This window comes from Battus philenor, unplaced genomic scaffold (assembly GCF_028537555.1).
Source record: "Battus philenor isolate CCGP_79_NKW_IND1 unplaced genomic scaffold, ilBatPhil1.0.hap1 SCAF_3, whole genome shotgun sequence".
Taxonomy (NCBI): domain Eukaryota; kingdom Metazoa; phylum Arthropoda; class Insecta; order Lepidoptera; family Papilionidae; genus Battus; species Battus philenor.
In genome coordinates this window covers 10,660,350-10,678,450 of record NW_027181693.1, presented here as the reverse complement: position 1 = coordinate 10,678,450, position 18,101 = coordinate 10,660,350, and the positions used below count along the sequence as shown (strand labels likewise).

General features: G+C 31.2%; 2 protein-coding genes across 2 annotated transcripts; both read left to right on the top strand.

Annotated features, from left to right (window-relative positions):
* Positions 1-282: 282 nt before the first annotated feature.
* LOC137926705 (uncharacterized) lies at positions 283-2,353 on the top strand. Its single transcript, XM_068770384.1, has 2 exons — positions 283-1,046; positions 1,131-2,353. Exons 1-2 carry the CDS (start codon positions 283-285, stop codon positions 2,278-2,280), a joined length of 1,914 nt encoding a protein of 637 aa, XP_068626485.1. The 3' UTR covers positions 2,281-2,353.
* A 6,566-nt stretch (positions 2,354-8,919) lies between these two features.
* LOC137926703 (uncharacterized) lies at positions 8,920-17,804 on the top strand. Its single transcript, XM_068770382.1, has 4 exons — positions 8,920-9,077; positions 9,509-9,692; positions 12,481-12,681; positions 17,571-17,804. The coding sequence occupies exons 1-4, from the start codon at positions 8,920-8,922 to the stop codon at positions 17,802-17,804; spliced, it is 777 nt and encodes a 258-aa protein (XP_068626483.1).
* Positions 17,805-18,101: the final 297 nt, after the last annotated feature.

Below are 18,101 nucleotides of genomic sequence, written 5' to 3'. Positions count from 1 at the left end.
AATATTTTGTTCAAATATGTTACACTTTCTACTTTTTCTCTAGGTACGAGTGACATTGATTACCTCGCTAAATAGTGTGAATTGCAGTTAGTACACGGGCCATCAATGTCGTGCTCCAAACGCTCTACATACAATACCGCTAGAAATTATCGCAAATTTACTACCGATACGTTACATAGTGAACATGAGAGCATATTGGAAAATGTATCATTTTCAAGGCGACGTCTGAACCGAACACACTCGGTACCCTTCCTAGTGTCTAATGCAGTGATTTTATTTAATATGAAAGGCTTTACGATAACTTTGTCTTTGATTTGTGTCATTGCCTTATATAAGAGTAGGGTTAAAGCAGTGAATTTACCTGGACCCAAGGTATACGTTGTAACGCCATCACCGCGACCGCTGCAAAACGATGAAGGAAGATCAGCGCCGTTTTATTACCATAATTGGATGCGTAGAATGGATACCGGACCGACCAACATGACGACCCCTTCAACAACTACCACCAAGAAAATGAAGGACACGTTGAAAACACCCGATCTCATATTTGCTGAGTTTGAAGCGGATTCTAATGGAAGTATGAAAAAAAGTATAAGACAATTATTAGAAAAGGAACGCGTTTCAGTTAAATCAACGACGCTTCAACCAATTTACGTTCCGGATAATATGCAAATAGTGCCTCAAGAAACTAATTATGGTTTACCAATTCCAAATGTGAAATCTGCTGATAAAGAAAATAAAGAAACTGATTACTTCGAGATGTATAACAAGATGTATAACAATGCACCTTCACCAATTTACATTCCAACTACAACACCTCCTACGACGACTACCAAAACGACTACATCATCCACGGATATCCAAATGAGTAATATCGAAAATATTTGGCATATTATAGACAATGAAAAGTCTAGCCAGCTTTCGAATAATTGGCAAGAGGTTCCAGTTGGAGCGAATAGTGATAACTTGATCAAAGGTGAAAAACAATTAAAAACAGATGGAAGTGGCAAAGATGACAACAATTCACACAATTTTGAAATACCCGGGTAAGTGATTAGTGTTAACAAAATATTCATGTAATTTATCATAATTTTTGTTTATCTCTGTATAAATATCATAAATATTTTCAGATTTGCTGCTAATCCAGGCAATGGAGCGGAAAACGAATCTCGAGCAATACGTACTGAATCCAACTTGGGATTTCCTTATGTCAACCTAAAGCCTTTTCAGGTAAAAACAATGCAAAACCCTTCTAAAAACTCTTTATCAAATAGCAAAGGAAGCAATAATTTATATACTAACATAGATAATTTTTATGATTTAAAAAACCCTGTTAGAGGCGAAGCCCAGGATGTGATTCCTAAGCATCAGCTAATTGATCGTTATAATCCAGCTCAACCCTATTTGCCACATTATGGTGGGAATTCTAAACAGACGAATTCTGTGCCCGTAAAAACGACGTCAAATCTTGTACCGCCTCCGCCTCCGCCAGCACCGAAATTAACAGATAATGATTTTCCTATTCCGACGAACTACGAATCATTTCCTCCATATCCACCTTCTATTCCTGACTACAGCCCTCCTTCGTCTGCACCTCCGAAGCAATCAATATCAGTCTACTCACCACCTACTCTTCCCATGAAACCCCCTGCTCCTTCCGTGCAGTCATATATACCGTCTTTACAAACTATGAGCTTACCATTCGAAGGATATAGTTACAATAAACCATCTGCACCGTCTGAAGCACCGCCTGCGTTGGATATGAACGATAATGAAGACTTCCAAGGCTATCATTATGATAAGCCCGATTTATCACCTCCGGCTGATTATGCACAACCTGAAGATGACAAACCGGATGAACCTGAAGACAGTGGTTTTCCAAGTGACTTCCCCGGAGATCTTAAACATAACATTGACTTCGATGAGCACGATTTCTATCATCATCACCACCCTCATACTACAACAACTACCACCGAAATGCCCCGTGTTAATAGATACAGTTACTATTACCTGGGAAAGAAATTGTACTATTTGCCCCTGTACTTTAGCGTTTACTTTATCGTTTATGTAGGTGCTCTAATAATCAAAGCTGTGTTGCGGCACAAAATTGTATACCCTAACAGCTGGAGACCAAACGGCACTACGGCGGGTTTCTTTTCTAAAAGATCTATAGATTCTTGGAATCTTTCGAGCGAAAACCTTCACGAAGTTACCGGAAGAGTAACACATGCAATAGCTACAGCGGCTAAAATGTACATGAAAACTAAAGCGAAAAATTAGTATTTATTTCAGAAAAGTCTTATAAGTCTAATGTATATACTTTATTATTAAATATTTAGACTATTGTTGTGAACTGGGCATGTTTAATTACAAGTGTTGTAACATATTTTGAATATAGTTCATTTGCACAACGAGATGTAAGAAATGTAATTTTATATAGAAGTTTAATAAAATATTTTTGAATTATTTTGCTTTTTATTAACTCTAAAAAAGACCTGACTGGCGGAACATTGGCCAAATGCACGTTTTTAAAAAGAATGTTACTGTAAATTTGTAACAATAGGAATAAACTTAGTTTAACCTTATTATTTGAGGAATGACAATATGTTACAGTTATTTAAAATATTTTTATTAGAGTGGTGAAAGATGCAAGGATGCTTATTATTCCGAAAGTAAAAGATGTGATTTATTGAAAATAATGAGATGCAATCCAGGGTATTTAAACACAAAGTCCTGTATAGATTCGCTTTTCTGGTTCGTCGTCACCTGGTAAAACATAGGATTTCTCATAACTCCATTAATTTCCTTTTCTACAGCAGCCTTAAATTCATAGTAACATAAGTACATTACTGATAATGTCATTCTTTAAGAGAGAACCCAAGCATTTAAAAACCTAAAGTATTATGTAGCAATAAATACTCTAATATATGATATGAGTTCTTTGTTCCTCGACATCTGGCATAACTTAAGTTTTTATTGAAAAATTGCGAAATATAATATAATATAATATAATATAATATAATATAATATAATATAATATAATATAATATAATATAATATAATATAATATAATATAATATAATATAATATAATATAATATAATATAATATAATATAATATAATATAATATAATATAATATAATATAATATAATATAATATAATATAATATAATATAATACACAATTCATTTCCCGTGTTTTACTCTCGCTTCTTCACTTTTGTTTTCAATCGGTCAAAACAAGATATTGTTAAATAGTAACGCTCATTTTTTTCACTGACACACACAAGAATATATATTATATGCTTTTCTAAAACCAATTAAGTACGACCACAGGTTTACTTTATACAAGGTGATTGGTTATAAGTGTAAAAGCTTTAAAAATGAGAATGTGTAGTTTACTTGACAGCAAAAAGCTTTAAAGCTTTTACATTTATTTCCAATGACCTTGTTTAAAGTCTTGATTACTTTGTGTGTATTGGTGTGATTACATACATCTAAAATATGTTGCAATAAATTATTATTTCCATTAGAATGACTTCTGGAAGTACAAAGACTGCAGGGCAGATTGTAAACAATTATCTATTTTAATATTTCGTAATCTAAATTTTGGAAACTCTTTTTCTAATAATTTTGTAATAGGGTTATTTATTATTATTGAGTTTTAGATAGAGTGCACCATTCATTCATAGACAGCTGATGAGCTCTACATTAACCTCTTTAAATTTTTTCGTCAATAGCTAATCACTATGTAGATTGCTGCGAGTCTTCCAATGTCTTAGAGATCTTCTGCAAATCATAAGAAAACTTAGATATACTACGTCTCGTAAACATTAACATTTTTAATTAGCTGATTTAAAAGTGATTTTTATTACGTTTAATTACATTTTAATATATTTATTAAATTAACACAGAATTCCAGTTAAACTGATGTTATCTTGCCTTGGGTTTCTGAATGGTTTATTTAAGAAAATTTAACTAATCATTGTTTAATCGATGATTATACGTTTTGGCCGCTTTTTACCACAATAAATTTTATTTTCCTCGGTCTCTATTGAGCTATTGGTAATGTAATTTTAAAAAAGATGAAGCAGTAATAATGTCATGTCAGTAAAAGAAATGTAAGCGCAAAATTTATATTGTACATATTATTACGATTACCATATTTAATAGTGAACAAGAAAGCATTTACAAATAATAACAGCAATTTCTAATGTTAACTATGAAGTTCGTTTATTAAAATGACAATAAAATAATTAATTACGTGGAAATAAGTTTTATTTTCTAAACAATACTAATATGTTATTTTATGAAATGGTTACAATGTTTAATCGACATTAATCACCAATTAGTTAACCAAAATTTTGACAAATTGTTAGAGTAAGGTAAAATGCTTCAGAAAACTAGATATTCCGTCAATTGCCCGCTAATCAGTGCTCTATTGCAAATCCTAATCAACGTTGGAATAATATTTCAGATCATGTTAAACACCGACTAACAAGGGATGGTTCGTAAATTTAAATTAGCTGGTCTTTTGTATTCTATACATGAGTGTGTAAGTAACGTGGTTCACAGCTTCGTGGAACTGTACGAGGCCAGGCATTCAACAGCCCAAAATGATCTCCCACCATACAACACCTGTATTGGTTAGAGTTTACGTACAGAATTGACAGCCTATGATTGCTTACAATTTTATTCTATGTATTTATAAACAAACGGTTTTCGCAGTCTTCATGGGCGACGAGAATCGGCATCTGCCCAACATATTCATCTCATAGTCATACGATATACAAAGAGGCCAGGTTACTAATCCCGACAACTCCGCTATTCCTGACTGGGGTAGCAGTTACAGCAGAATCTTCTGCTAAGACGTATTTATTTTATTCATCAGAATTTTTCTAAGAGAATTTGCACAGACATTGAAATTTTTGTGATAATAGTCCTAATTTTGCTAATACGTACAAGAGACAGACTACTTTCTCCTCGATGGGCTAATAGTCTACGTTAGGCAAGAATGTTGTAGGTACATGTTAAATAAATATTTCAGAAATTTTTATGTATTGTTTTTAAGTTTTCCTTTGTGCAAACTTTAACTCGAAATGAGTTACATAACTTTGAGTAGCTTAAAACTTTCATTAAATCTGGCCTCACACCTAAAACCACCAATCCAATATTATTTACATTAATTAATTTTATTTATTACTGTTTATATCTATAGAGACATACTTATTAACACAAACACATAAAAAGTCTGCTCGTTTCACTAATAGGCATTATTTTTTGTGTAGATACTTTTTGAACTGTTTTATTGAGACGATAACTGGATAGTAAAATAAATAAATGATTTATTTTATTATACAATTAGAAATGTTCTACTTGCAAATTTCGAGAGAAAAATACCAGAAAATCCCAACTAGAATCAGATTGATCTCCCCTTTAATGGAATTCTTCAATTTAAATCTACAGGGGTAGCAAACGCGTCCTGATCAATAAAGACTAATATAATAAACTCCCCGTTTTCGTTTCTGATCATCTTTACAATATCCTTGACACAGTAGTAGAGCAGTTCATCCCCAAGTTCAAAAATCATTAAGAAAATTCTACACGATGTAATTGGTTTTTAACAAGTTTTTTATTTAATAAATCATTTTTTACTATTAGTGTTTTTGTTTGTTGTTCAGATTATCATACACAGTCCATAAAACTAGTAGTTGGAACTAGTTGTTTTGACATTTGATCCTTTTTCATTGGTTTTTTGATATATTAGTTATATATACCGAACAGTGATAACCCAAGGGCAGAGGGCTGAAACTTGCCATCGTAGATCATAGGTTCGATTATATCCCGAGTACAATTTACATAATGCACACTATGTGCATAGAAGATGGGCAGCAATTTCCTCTGCCTACCATATTACCACATTACCTACTACCTACCAAGCGTGGCAATTAGATTATATCTTCCCATTGATATATTTGGTGGAGGCTTATGCTTTTTTTTAATGGCCCCCCTTTTTAAAAACCTCTCGTGTCTCCCTGCTACGTGTGGGACAAGGACGTACCAGCTCAGGTAGTCTTTTTCCTTTCATTCTTTTATTTCACCTTTCATGCTTCACAATCTCATATTACAATTTCCTTCTGTTCTCCACAATCTCTATCTTTCCTATCTCTATCTGTTCTTATGTCGTACAGTGAACGTATGTCTTAACGTGGGCGTCTGTGGACTGAAACGATGTCTGGCTACATAGTAATATTATATTTTTTAAGTATCCCGCATTGGTGGATATTGAAAAATGTAGACCAAAAAAATGGCAATAATTTGAAAAGAAATTTGTTTTGTGATTTTTAACTAAAGCTGAAATCGGATCATATTTATTTAATTGCCTTTGAAGCATATGAACATCTGATGTAAAATATATTTGAGTTTATATGTAAAGATGGAGACTATTATTCACATTTTATTATATACCAAGAGGAAAAATTTAAATACATAATTTTATGAACAACATTTTCGGAATATTTAACCTTTGATGCGATACTTTAAAAAATAACGACTAGGGTATAGAAATGATCTTTTGTGATGCAGTATCGTATCGTATGTGTATGTTTTTATCGCCGTATTCAAACCTATATGCAAAAAGTAAAAAATAATGTAAAGTAAAAATATTTCCAAAAAACGAAATGGATGAATCGGTTTGTCATGTATTATTAAAGACTAAAATTAATCGTGTAATGTTAAGAGTAATATTGTAGCATTTAAAGAAAAACTGTTTTGTAAATTAGTCAAAAAAATATAGAAATCTCCAACAAGTGCAAATACTATTTGTTATGGTTTTAATTTGTTTGATAATAGTAGGTATCGTACGTACATCATCATCAATGATAAATACAATTAATAACAGTAGGAGTAATATTGCTTCATTCAGGTAATGATTGGAAAATTTTTTTATATACAAATTATATGATGTTAATGTTTCTGCCGCCAACATTAAAGTCAATCCACTGTGTAATACTTTATTAAGTATTAGGTGTTTGGTCTCTGTAACTTATCACGGGTAAATGTTTTACTTTGAAATATTTTCTTTTAACTTAAACCAAATACTAAAATAGGAAGACACAGTATTGTTACATAGGAAACTCCTTTTAACGATACATAGAGAAATTATAGATAGCAAACGTAATTATGTCCTCTCATGTATGAATAGAGTGTACTGACCATAATCTACCACTTGGACCATACGCAGTTTATTGATGAATGTCGCAAATTTTTCTTATTTTTTGTCTACAAACATGCTGGTTTGGTTAGTGTTCTGTGAACCTGTAAAGAAATAAATTTTTCCGCTCCGTGTATTTCTTCACAGGCTGTAAACCACGGTTGTCAGTCACCAGGCTACTGCTGCCTAATCAATAAATTATTTAAAATCTATTTCCGTTATTCTTCTTACTATAATATCGTAAAAGGAGTGAAAAGTATATCTAATAGTAGTTGTACAGCTTCACTTAAAAGCGCTGATCTGGTTTTTCTCATTCAAAACCGTCAATCTTTCTTTGTAAAAGAGGCCAAATCTACAAGAACACTTTTTGTAATGAGTAATTAATTGAACCTGAACTACTTTGATTTTTTTTTAATATTAGATTGTGTATGTATTTTAAATATAGCCCATAGTAATTTATGTCCAAGTTCGCTCTAATTTGCCAGTAGTTAAGTCTCTTGACAGAGTCTATCATATGCCGCACAACTTTGATGTTAGTTTTAGTAATCGATGTTGAAGTACATCTCTTACGCAGATCATCTTGATCACGTTCGAACTCGTTAAACCAGTTGAATGAGATTCATCATCTAAGGTTCACCAAAATCCATCGTAACGTTCTTTATGGCTAAGACCACAATGAAAAGCGAAAAAAAATCATGCGTTGAAAATTCGCCAATCTATAATAATAAATGGCAGAATGACGTGATGTATGGAAGGTTAATAAATTAAATATATATAAATTTTGTAAAATGTATATTTTTTAACTATGCTATTTGAACCTTTCAGTGATACCAACGTATATATTAAAATTTGGCAACTAAATACTTGGAAGATGAGTCTTTAAATTTTATTCTATTAACCTAATATCATTATTATATTATATAAATTAAATGACGTGGAAAAACTTTTTTATAGCAATATACTTATAGATAGCCACTGTAATTCAGATATTGCCCAATAAAAGCTAAGATAATGGTATTAATATATCACATTTGGAAAGAGTGAGAAAAACATCAACGTTGTGTGCCTAAAAATCTCAACATTATCCATTATAAATCATAAACATAATTTATGTTTGTGCTTGGAGATAGTTCAAAGTAAAATTAGGGAAACAAAGTTACGATTTCAGTCCCGCAAACTGTACCCATAAGCATACATTAGGACTTAATTATTTCTTTTAATAATAAATATATTCTGATACACGTAATGATGTAAGATTAAACTTACTAATTTACTATTCTGAAATCAGTCTATGTAATAATCAAGCATAATTAATATAAATTAATGGACTAGTACGTATGGTAGCCTGAATAGGTGTGGCTCTTAGCGACAGTTGGCTTTCGAATAAGAAGTGCATTTAACTCTTATGTCTTACCAGTAGGCTCTATGTGGGTGAAGTGACAACCTCGCAAATTAAATTGACACCCTGCTAGAGAGCAACGAGAGCACGATTTGTTTGCAGAATCCATATCACAGGTGGTCCCTTTGCGCGGTTAACTGGGACGCATCAGTTCAAATCAGTCAGTCCGTTTAACATCACCCGCCCGATCACTCAACGCTGATAGTGCGGATGTATATTAGATTAAATAATACGTTAGAACAAAGTTCTTAGTGAATAAGAAAGATTGTGGTGGTTTCTGTTGAATTTTAGAAGTATTGTAAGGTGAAATGAGATTATTACGGGGTATACTTCCTTGTCATGCGTTGGTCTGGACTTCGGCGGTGGCTTTCGCGCTTTGGGCCACAGGCGCAGCTGCTGAACCTGGGAGATACGACACAGCTACTCCGCACTCGCCTGTGTACAATAAATACAAATATGCATCGCAGTAAGTACCTTCAACTATTACTTTATTTTCATATTCTTTTCAAAAAAGGTTGTATTCCCGAATAATTTTTAAAATGTTCACCTGCATTTTCTTTAAAAAGTGAAAATATATAATATTATTTTGATATGAATTACCTAAGTATTAATATTATGATACGTGAGAAACAAAAGAGTTCTGAAAGGTATATTCTCATTATAAAATAAATTTGTTTTTAATAAATATATGTATTTCAACAAGAATAGTGATAAATGGTCTCATTTTCAATACATATAAATTGTTGATATTTAAAGTAGATAATCTATGTATAATACACGCATTAATATAAACTTGATGGTGCTTTAACTAATGAACTTCTCTAGTTCAACTTATAATTAGATTTTGTCTCATTGTTCTCACCGTTTTATATAATGTATATCTGTTGAATATTCCAGCAATTCTTTCGACCGGGGCGGTGATAGTTCAGCTTCTCCCGACCCTGAACCTTCGGGGTATAGGATTGCTCCCTCCGAACTCATCCTGTCCGGTTTACGCACTATTTTGGATGTAGTTAGGAACATGAATAAGAAACGAGCTAACAAATTACCCCAAGTTCCTGTTAATTCAACGTCTATACAGGTAAGCGTAATAAAATTTATAAATATATCTTTATTTTTCATTGAAACTAATAACAAACATGAAGGGATAACATTTTGTGAATATACTCAATACGTTTTTACATAAACATTCTTCATTCATCTTAGTTATTTAAAAATTGTTTTTGGTGAACTATCATTATTTTTATAACACTAGACTATTCGAATCCAGTTTAATTGTTTGCAAAAAATATTACTCTGCACTTGGATATATTAAGGTTATTCAAGAGTTTATAAAAAATGTTAAAAATGTTGTGATTTAGACTAAAAATTAGTTATAAAGGTGTTGTGTAACAGTTGATAATCATATATATAAATATATAGTATGCAAGGAAGCCAATGAGTATCCATCTAAACAAGCTAATGGCTTTCGTGTGCCGCAACATGGCCGCAACGGAACGAATTTTTTAAAATGATAAATGAAATATTGTGGTTTATGATACTGTATAGCAACTGTATTTTTAAGGTGATTCGATATAATGTGCCAACTTTATTTCGGGCAGACCTGACCCGTACGCACACGAGGAGTTTAGACAGATATGTCCATAGGCGACCGATAGGTTAATAGCAGTTGAATTAGGTGAAATAATTAATGTAACTTTCTCTCTTCTGGAAGTTCGAGTTACTGTATATTGGTTTAGGGTTCTGTCACTTTAAATCTGGTATCGCTTATGGGCAAACAGTACTTGTCTATGCGAAAAAAATAAATTCTTTTAAAATTCTTAAGCTTTCGTAGTGATCTTAAAAAATATTGTTTTTAAACTTTTTATGGACATTTGAATTAGGGACAGAGTACGGCACCTACTGTAGTGGGTGACCTAGTGCGATGGTGCTAATTGTCCATCTCGCGTGGCACCCTACTTTGTACAAATAATCGTTGACAGAAAAATTATAGAAAGTATCAACGCGTGAATTTTTCAGTTACGTCAAAGCGTCGTCATATAAAAAAAATAGCTTTTGTTTTGGCTAATTTTGCGAAACCGCTTTTTTTTTCAAAATATGTTTTACTTTGTTCACCTTGATCCTTCACAGTTTTTTATTTAAATTTTTTTGTGAATTTTAATTATAATTGTGGTAATAAATAAAATAAAACTTATTCGGCTCAATAATGAGAGAATATATTCGGTTATACTTTAGTAATCACTAAGGAAACGAAATACAGAATGCTGTGAATAAGATAAAAATTCTACTGATTTCTAATAGTATAACATACAATATATAAGTAACCAAAGTCGTAAAAGACGGTTATTGAAATATATAAAAAAAAACCGATTGTTTCGCATAATGGGTACTCAAGGTGGGATAAGTCAATCTTTAAGCTGCGTAAGATTTTGGGCTATGAACTTATCTAATTATTAACTCTTACATTATTATTTACATACCGTTACACTTTTAAAACTTAAATGAATTAAAGGTTGGAATATCTCGTTGAAGTGATTTCCGTGATTTCTAGCAGTTCTTTATTGTATTCCGAATCAAATAGGAACCGCAAGAATATAATTATTTCAAGATTTTATTGATATCTAGTTAGAGGTATAATTTTTTAGTACACTAAGAAAACTGGGTCAAATAAATCTACGATACAAATTGATTTATAATTTGTTAAAGGTAACAAGTATTTAAACTTTTCAAAAAGGATGTAACGAGTTAGTAGTTTTACGTATGTTTTTGTATATTTCGTACATAACAATTTATTTAGATTTTGCTTCTGCGTTTATACTTACTTTTAGCAGGCTACCAGTAAAAAGGAGTTATGATTTAGACTTTAAATGCGTAGAATTTATTATTATAACATTATTTTAATGATATTTATTACTGGTAGTATGTATATTTCACATAATTTGCAGTCTGTAGTTAACCTGTACTGTAATTATTACAAAATTTGGACAACATCGCCACTAACCAAATTATTTGTCTTATAGGCCATCTTAAGCCCTTATGATCCAAGTGCAAAATAAGAAAAAACGAGAAAATGCGGTGTTCCGAAGGTCACTTCATTATTATTGAAGACCGTAACATTTATAATTACTAAATCTTCTTGACAGTAATGTCAACTTATGCTTTAAAAAAGGGTTTCAATATTGTCATCAATTAAAAAAAATTAATAATTCTTCATTACAAATTTTTTGCTTATACTATTCTACTATCTTTGAAACATTACGGTGATAGATATAATCAGAATACAAAAGAGATAAAGCTCTCAGTAAATTTACAATTCATTTGACACTTGTACAAATTTAGAATAAATTATTCATGTTGAATAATACTGAGCAAAGAAAAACAATTGTCTCATCTCATGTTTAATACCGTCGTAGAAAACGGTGGAAGTACATAAAAGGGTTACTAAGTTTATTAAGAGTTTACTGACTTTTGAATAGTATTTACAGTTAAGTCAAAAATATGACTTATTATTATTAAATCATTTTACTATTAAAATTTATTTTAATTATAATTATTAAAAATTAGTCGTTGCGGGAAAGAGTTTTGTTTACGATGTTTTTTAGCATTTATTTTATTATTCATGTGAGTTATAATTAATAGAGATGAATAATTTAGGTTAATATATAACTTGAACAAAACGATCTTCTTTAAATTTGCTTTTTACACTTGAAATTCGCATCCGCGAAATCTGAAACCGCTGTTTAGGAAACATTGTAAGTCAGTAAAAAAAATCACCGCAATCGCCGGTGTGATATGCAATGTTTTTTTAAAAAATTATCGCGTTAATGTTCTTGTTCTGTTATTTTTAAATATATATTTTTTATTTACAGTTACGGCGGGCAAAAACGTCGAATAGCTCGTCTATCGATAGCGGACGAGGTTTTGAGGATAGTTATGATGAACACGTCTGGGATGAAGAGACCACGACGACAGCTAAGCCTATGAAGCAGGGCAGGTACACCGATCCTTGGGCCGGATATTACGACTGGATTATTAATGAAGGCTCATTTAAATTCTGGAGTGTATTTCAGGTAATTACTTTCACTCTTTAATATCATTATTTTTCCTGCAAGAGGTCAACAACATTGGTGTTACTATAATATCGGATTATCATTAATGACAATAAATTATGTTAAAAATTTCAAACGGTAACTTAACAATTTTCACTTTAATGCTGCGTTATTGTTAAGTACAACTTTTTCTACAGCTGTTTTGGCTGATTAGAGATTGTAAATATTTTAGTGATGCACGAAACATGTAAATCTAAAGTTTATTTCTTTACCGTAGATTTAACTGTTAATTAATTACACCAAGAATTATTTCATGATCTGTGAAAAAGTTGCAGTGTGTACCATATTTAATCTTATGAATGTGTTATTTGTAACATTTATAAACACTGCTTAGTTTTCTTAGTTAAAAAAATACGATATCATTACGAAGTATAAACAAGCAAAAGAAATCGTAAAACATTTCATGAGCTAATTACCCAATTGAGTATTGCAATGACGCGATGCGGTTCACGCCTACTAATCAGTATGGTTATACGAGGAACAAAGATATGCATTCGTTCAGTTGAAATCCGTAATTCTCTTATCTTATTAAAATTTTGTTTCAATCACAACGCTTCGTTTGACCTCTAAGGTACTGTAGCGCATCGTACCGTATAATCGCCATTGTTATTTATTAAAATCATTGTAAAAAACTGATTTTGTAGTCATTTGACAAAATATACAGCGCACTGTGGATGTAATGACATTGACATAGTTAAAAGACAAAAAAAACATTTGTTTCCTTAGGAAGTTAATGTCGGTTTGAAACCTTACACGTGTCGTATATGTCCTTACGTTAAATAAGTTTTTATCTAGTTGATTTATTACGGTACTAACAAATTTGGATTAGTTGTATAGGAGAACATCGACGTGACTACGATTTCGTAACATTGTTTCATTAATATCATATATACGTAATAGAAAAGACGTTGGAAGGCGCAGGATTCAAGCCGCTTATAAAATCTATAGGATATGACGATGACACCGATGTTGATGAATAAAAAATAAACTTTATTCTTTAATTAATTTTGGCTTGGTTTATCAGTTATAGATGTAAAATCAATTTTAAAATAAATATTACTACAATAAACAAAGTAATGTAGTTGACGTTATTTAAATATGATTAAAAATTTAAAGTACCTCTGTTTACTGAACTAACAAATATTACTACCGAACAAGGTAATTTTTTAAAATAATGTAAATAGTATTTTATAAACATAAAGATTAGTGATACTTATTTTAAAAATAGCTTAACTCTGTGTGTACGATGCACAAAAACAAGGTTAAGTTTAATTTGAACTATAATTAAATTATTAGATGTAAGTGGGTCGTAGTGCAAAAGTAAAACATGAATAAACCTTACCTCCTTCATGTACTCTAAAATAAGGCACTATCCACTTAATTTTATTAGTTCTATATCATTGAGAGTTTGATGTTAACGTAACGTTATTTTTGACGCGATACTCGTATAATTCACGGCCGTATTTTAAGTGCCTTCTTCTTTTAAATGTTTCCGATTTTTTTGCCTGGTTCTTTATTACTATCAAAACTACGCGTATTATATCTTCCTACATTAAACAATCACTGGTTTAACCTTTTTGGTATAAAATAAAACAGCATATGAAACAAGATACAGCAAAGAATACTACTTGACTTTAAATATAATTATTATAATTAATTTATAATAGGTGTAAATAAGCCACTAATTTTTCAGTAAAAAGATTTAAAGTTTTTGCATTTATATCTCCTTGTATAAAGTGATCACTCTGAAATAGGTTACATTAATGTTATTTTTTCTTTTGGATTGGTCAATAACTTCTGATAGTATAATATCTGTAGGGACAGATAGTAAACAATAATTCATTTTAATACATAATCCGAACTACGGAAACGCCCTTACTTTATTATTTTTAGTTTATTTATTATATTTGAAACCAAAGATTTTTAGAGAGGTGCACGTTCATCCTTTTAAAGCTTTTATACTGATAATCAATCATCTACACTACATAAATAAAATTGGTTTACATTTTTCGCACTGAAACAAAAAAAAAAAACAATTACTATAGAAGTAAATCCGAGTCCGTTTTAGTGTTTCAAGTAGAAACTACGTGACCCTGAATACGTGCCCGAGTAAGTCGTGGTAATGAACCTAGATTTTTATAAACAAACTCAGGGATACATTCCACATGAATACATTACGTGATCACAATATTAATTATTGCACTTTATATTTTAAGTTGAAAAACAAAATTCAACTATGAGGTCATTTCTAAATTAAAATCGGTTTTAAATAACGATTACTCTAAAAATTAAAAAAAAAATGAAATAAACAGTATGATTCATCGCCGTCCTCGTTTCAGCCCATAGAGTTCTACTGCAGGGCATAGGCCTTCCTCAAAGATATTTACAGTGTTATTATGGTCTGCAGAGGTCACTGCTGCCCATCCTCTGCAAACTTATTTGTGAGCAGTGGTGATTCTATATAATGAATGCACAAAGTATGAATTATTTAAGACTGTTTGTCGGGAATCAAACCTGCGATCTACGGTCGCAAGTCTGAGTCCTTTGCTATTGTTTGCCGAACATTATGATTATATGTATAATTTCAAGCAACATGATTAGTATTGTATATAAATATACGGACAATAACTTTCAGAAAATAACATACGATTTTTAATCAGAACTTTTTCTGTTACTTTTTTTCTTATTATTATTAAATTAGTATTTATAATAAATTCAAGTAATTATCTAATTTAATAAAAAAAATATTTTTAAGTTTCTTTTTCCTTAAACAATTATGACATTGAATACATCTAGATGTCACGCGTGTGAAGTCAAGTTCAGTCATTGATTACTTTATGACTGGTATAAAGTTACATTGTACTATATTGTATACCAGGGAAGCTAAGCTTCTAGATATTTCGAGTTATTTTTCAAAATATGAATTTTTTTGCGATCTCTATTTAAAAACGTATTTAAAAGTTATGCGAAAATGAATTACAAAATGCAAAACTTTAACTTTTTCATTGACTGTGACCAAAGTTATAGTTGTACTTAGTACCAAATATTGTTATAAATATATATTATTATCATATTTAATGACAAAAATTGAAGAATAATTGGTGAGAGCATTTCTCAGTAATCCTTCCAATCGCCGTTTAATTAATACTGATGAGTGTTTGAATTTCACTATAATATTTGCTTTTAAATATAATGACACAATACTGAAAATCATGGGTACATCTAACGTGAGTCACAAATCTTTCAAAGAGTGTGCATCGGCACGTGTCTTGCGAGCAGCAGGTTGGCCACCCCTGGTATATATTTTATAAGTAATGAGATCAGGTTGAATAGGTATACATTAATAATAATAGTGATTATGTTTTCCGCATTAATAACTAGAATAACATGAGGTCCTCTTTGAAGGAAATATTGTAACCTCTTAGGTTATAATCATTGTTATCATCATCACTATATTTGCGGTAGCACGTTCAGTATAAGGCATGAATCTCCCCCATAGATTTCTAATAGGACTGATGGTCGTCTGTCAACCTTTTTGGCGAATAGTTTAATATTGTAATCATAATATATTTGTTAAAAAATTGTCAATGTGGAATAACATAAATAACAGCAAGACTTGTTTACATTTCATTTTGTATATTTTATGTAGTCGTTTTAACCTCCCACGCTCTCGTTTCTTTTTAAATTGTTATATATGTGTATATATATATATATATATATATATATATATATATATATATATATATTTATTTATATATATACACACACATATATGTGAGTGTGTGTGTGTCTGTAGATACTCGGGATACAACGTAATATAATTAACACTTTGTGCATTAATTATATAAGATTGTCACTGCTCACAAACAAGTTTCCAGAGGACGGGCAGCAATGTCCTTTGCGTACCATAATAACACATTGCGATCGTCAACGAGCCTGCCAAGCGTGGCGATTATGATATCCCCCCAACAGATATCTATGGGGAGGCTTCGCCTTGCAATGGGCGTCTATAGGCTGAAACGACGGTAGTAACTGTAGCTTAGATAAAATTGGCATATAATGGCATGTGCTACTATGTATATAAGCAGCTTGGGTAGTTAAACTTTCCTTTATCATAACCAATTACCATGGTTACCGATTATACAACGGTGAGAGATGAGAGCACTAACTACTTTATTTTCTACTCTTTTTAATCCTACTTCGCCTTCTTATTTAAATACTCATTTCGAGTACTTAAGTGCTCAACATATACGCGTCCTGCGTTCTTCAAATAATCGTCTCCTTAATTGTCCTCCTCATCATATTGACTTTCTTCACTATTCTTTTTTGTGAAATCTATTCTTCTATGGAACAACCTGCCTTTGGAAATCAGTTTCAAACGGAAACTTCGGGAACATATTCGTCAGAAATTAGCAGAATCTTCACAACAGTAGTTATTATTAGTAATATTTATCTACACGAAGTATATTTATTACATTATATGTATTTATTATTTATGTATTGTTTAAAAATATTTATACGAGGTATATATGTAAGCATTGTTATTATATCATTAGTAGGTATGTTCTATCGCATTAGTAGGTATATTAGTAGGTATCTTATTATAGTTTAAGCACCTGCTTCGATTATTTTCCCTCTGCTGTAAGGTAGACTGGTAGAAAACGCTTATGGAGCTAAGTCCGCCATTGTATTTTTTTTGTGTCCATAAAGAGTTAATAAATAATAAATAAATAACCATTATTATGTCGTACATAAAAATATTAAAGTATTTATTTTTGATATTAAAAAAAATGTAAACTAAACATATAATAATGAGTAACATTTTTAATGGAAGATTTGTTTTTTTTCAGCTCTTCACGGCTGCTCTTCTTCTTTATGCTTGTTTATCAGCTATATACTACGCGAAATTCAACCCTATACTGCCTGACTACAGCATGGAATACGACGACTATTTCTTGGAGCGGAGCGCGGGAAGAAATGCTCGAAGTGTGGAACCGTCGGAACTAGCATCAGGACTCAGTTGGATGAATCCACGCACCTTCCAATTCATTTTGGATGCCATTGCAATGACATATAAGGAATAGATATTTTACATTAATGTTAAGTTTTCGTCGGGCGATAATGAACACACGACAACGACGAAGGTGTTATAATTATTAGGGCTCTGTTACCTTGTATTTATAAACAAAGTCTGATTTGACGAAACTTCTGGATTTTAAATATGGTGAAATTTCCTTAAATCGGATTTTAAAACGTATAAAAGGGAAGATTATAGTGATTCCAGTGACAATACAATTTTTTTATAACAAATTCTTTTATTTAAATTAGTGTTTACATTAATTCTAAAAGTATTTGGTTGAGATTCCAGAGAAACGGTTTTA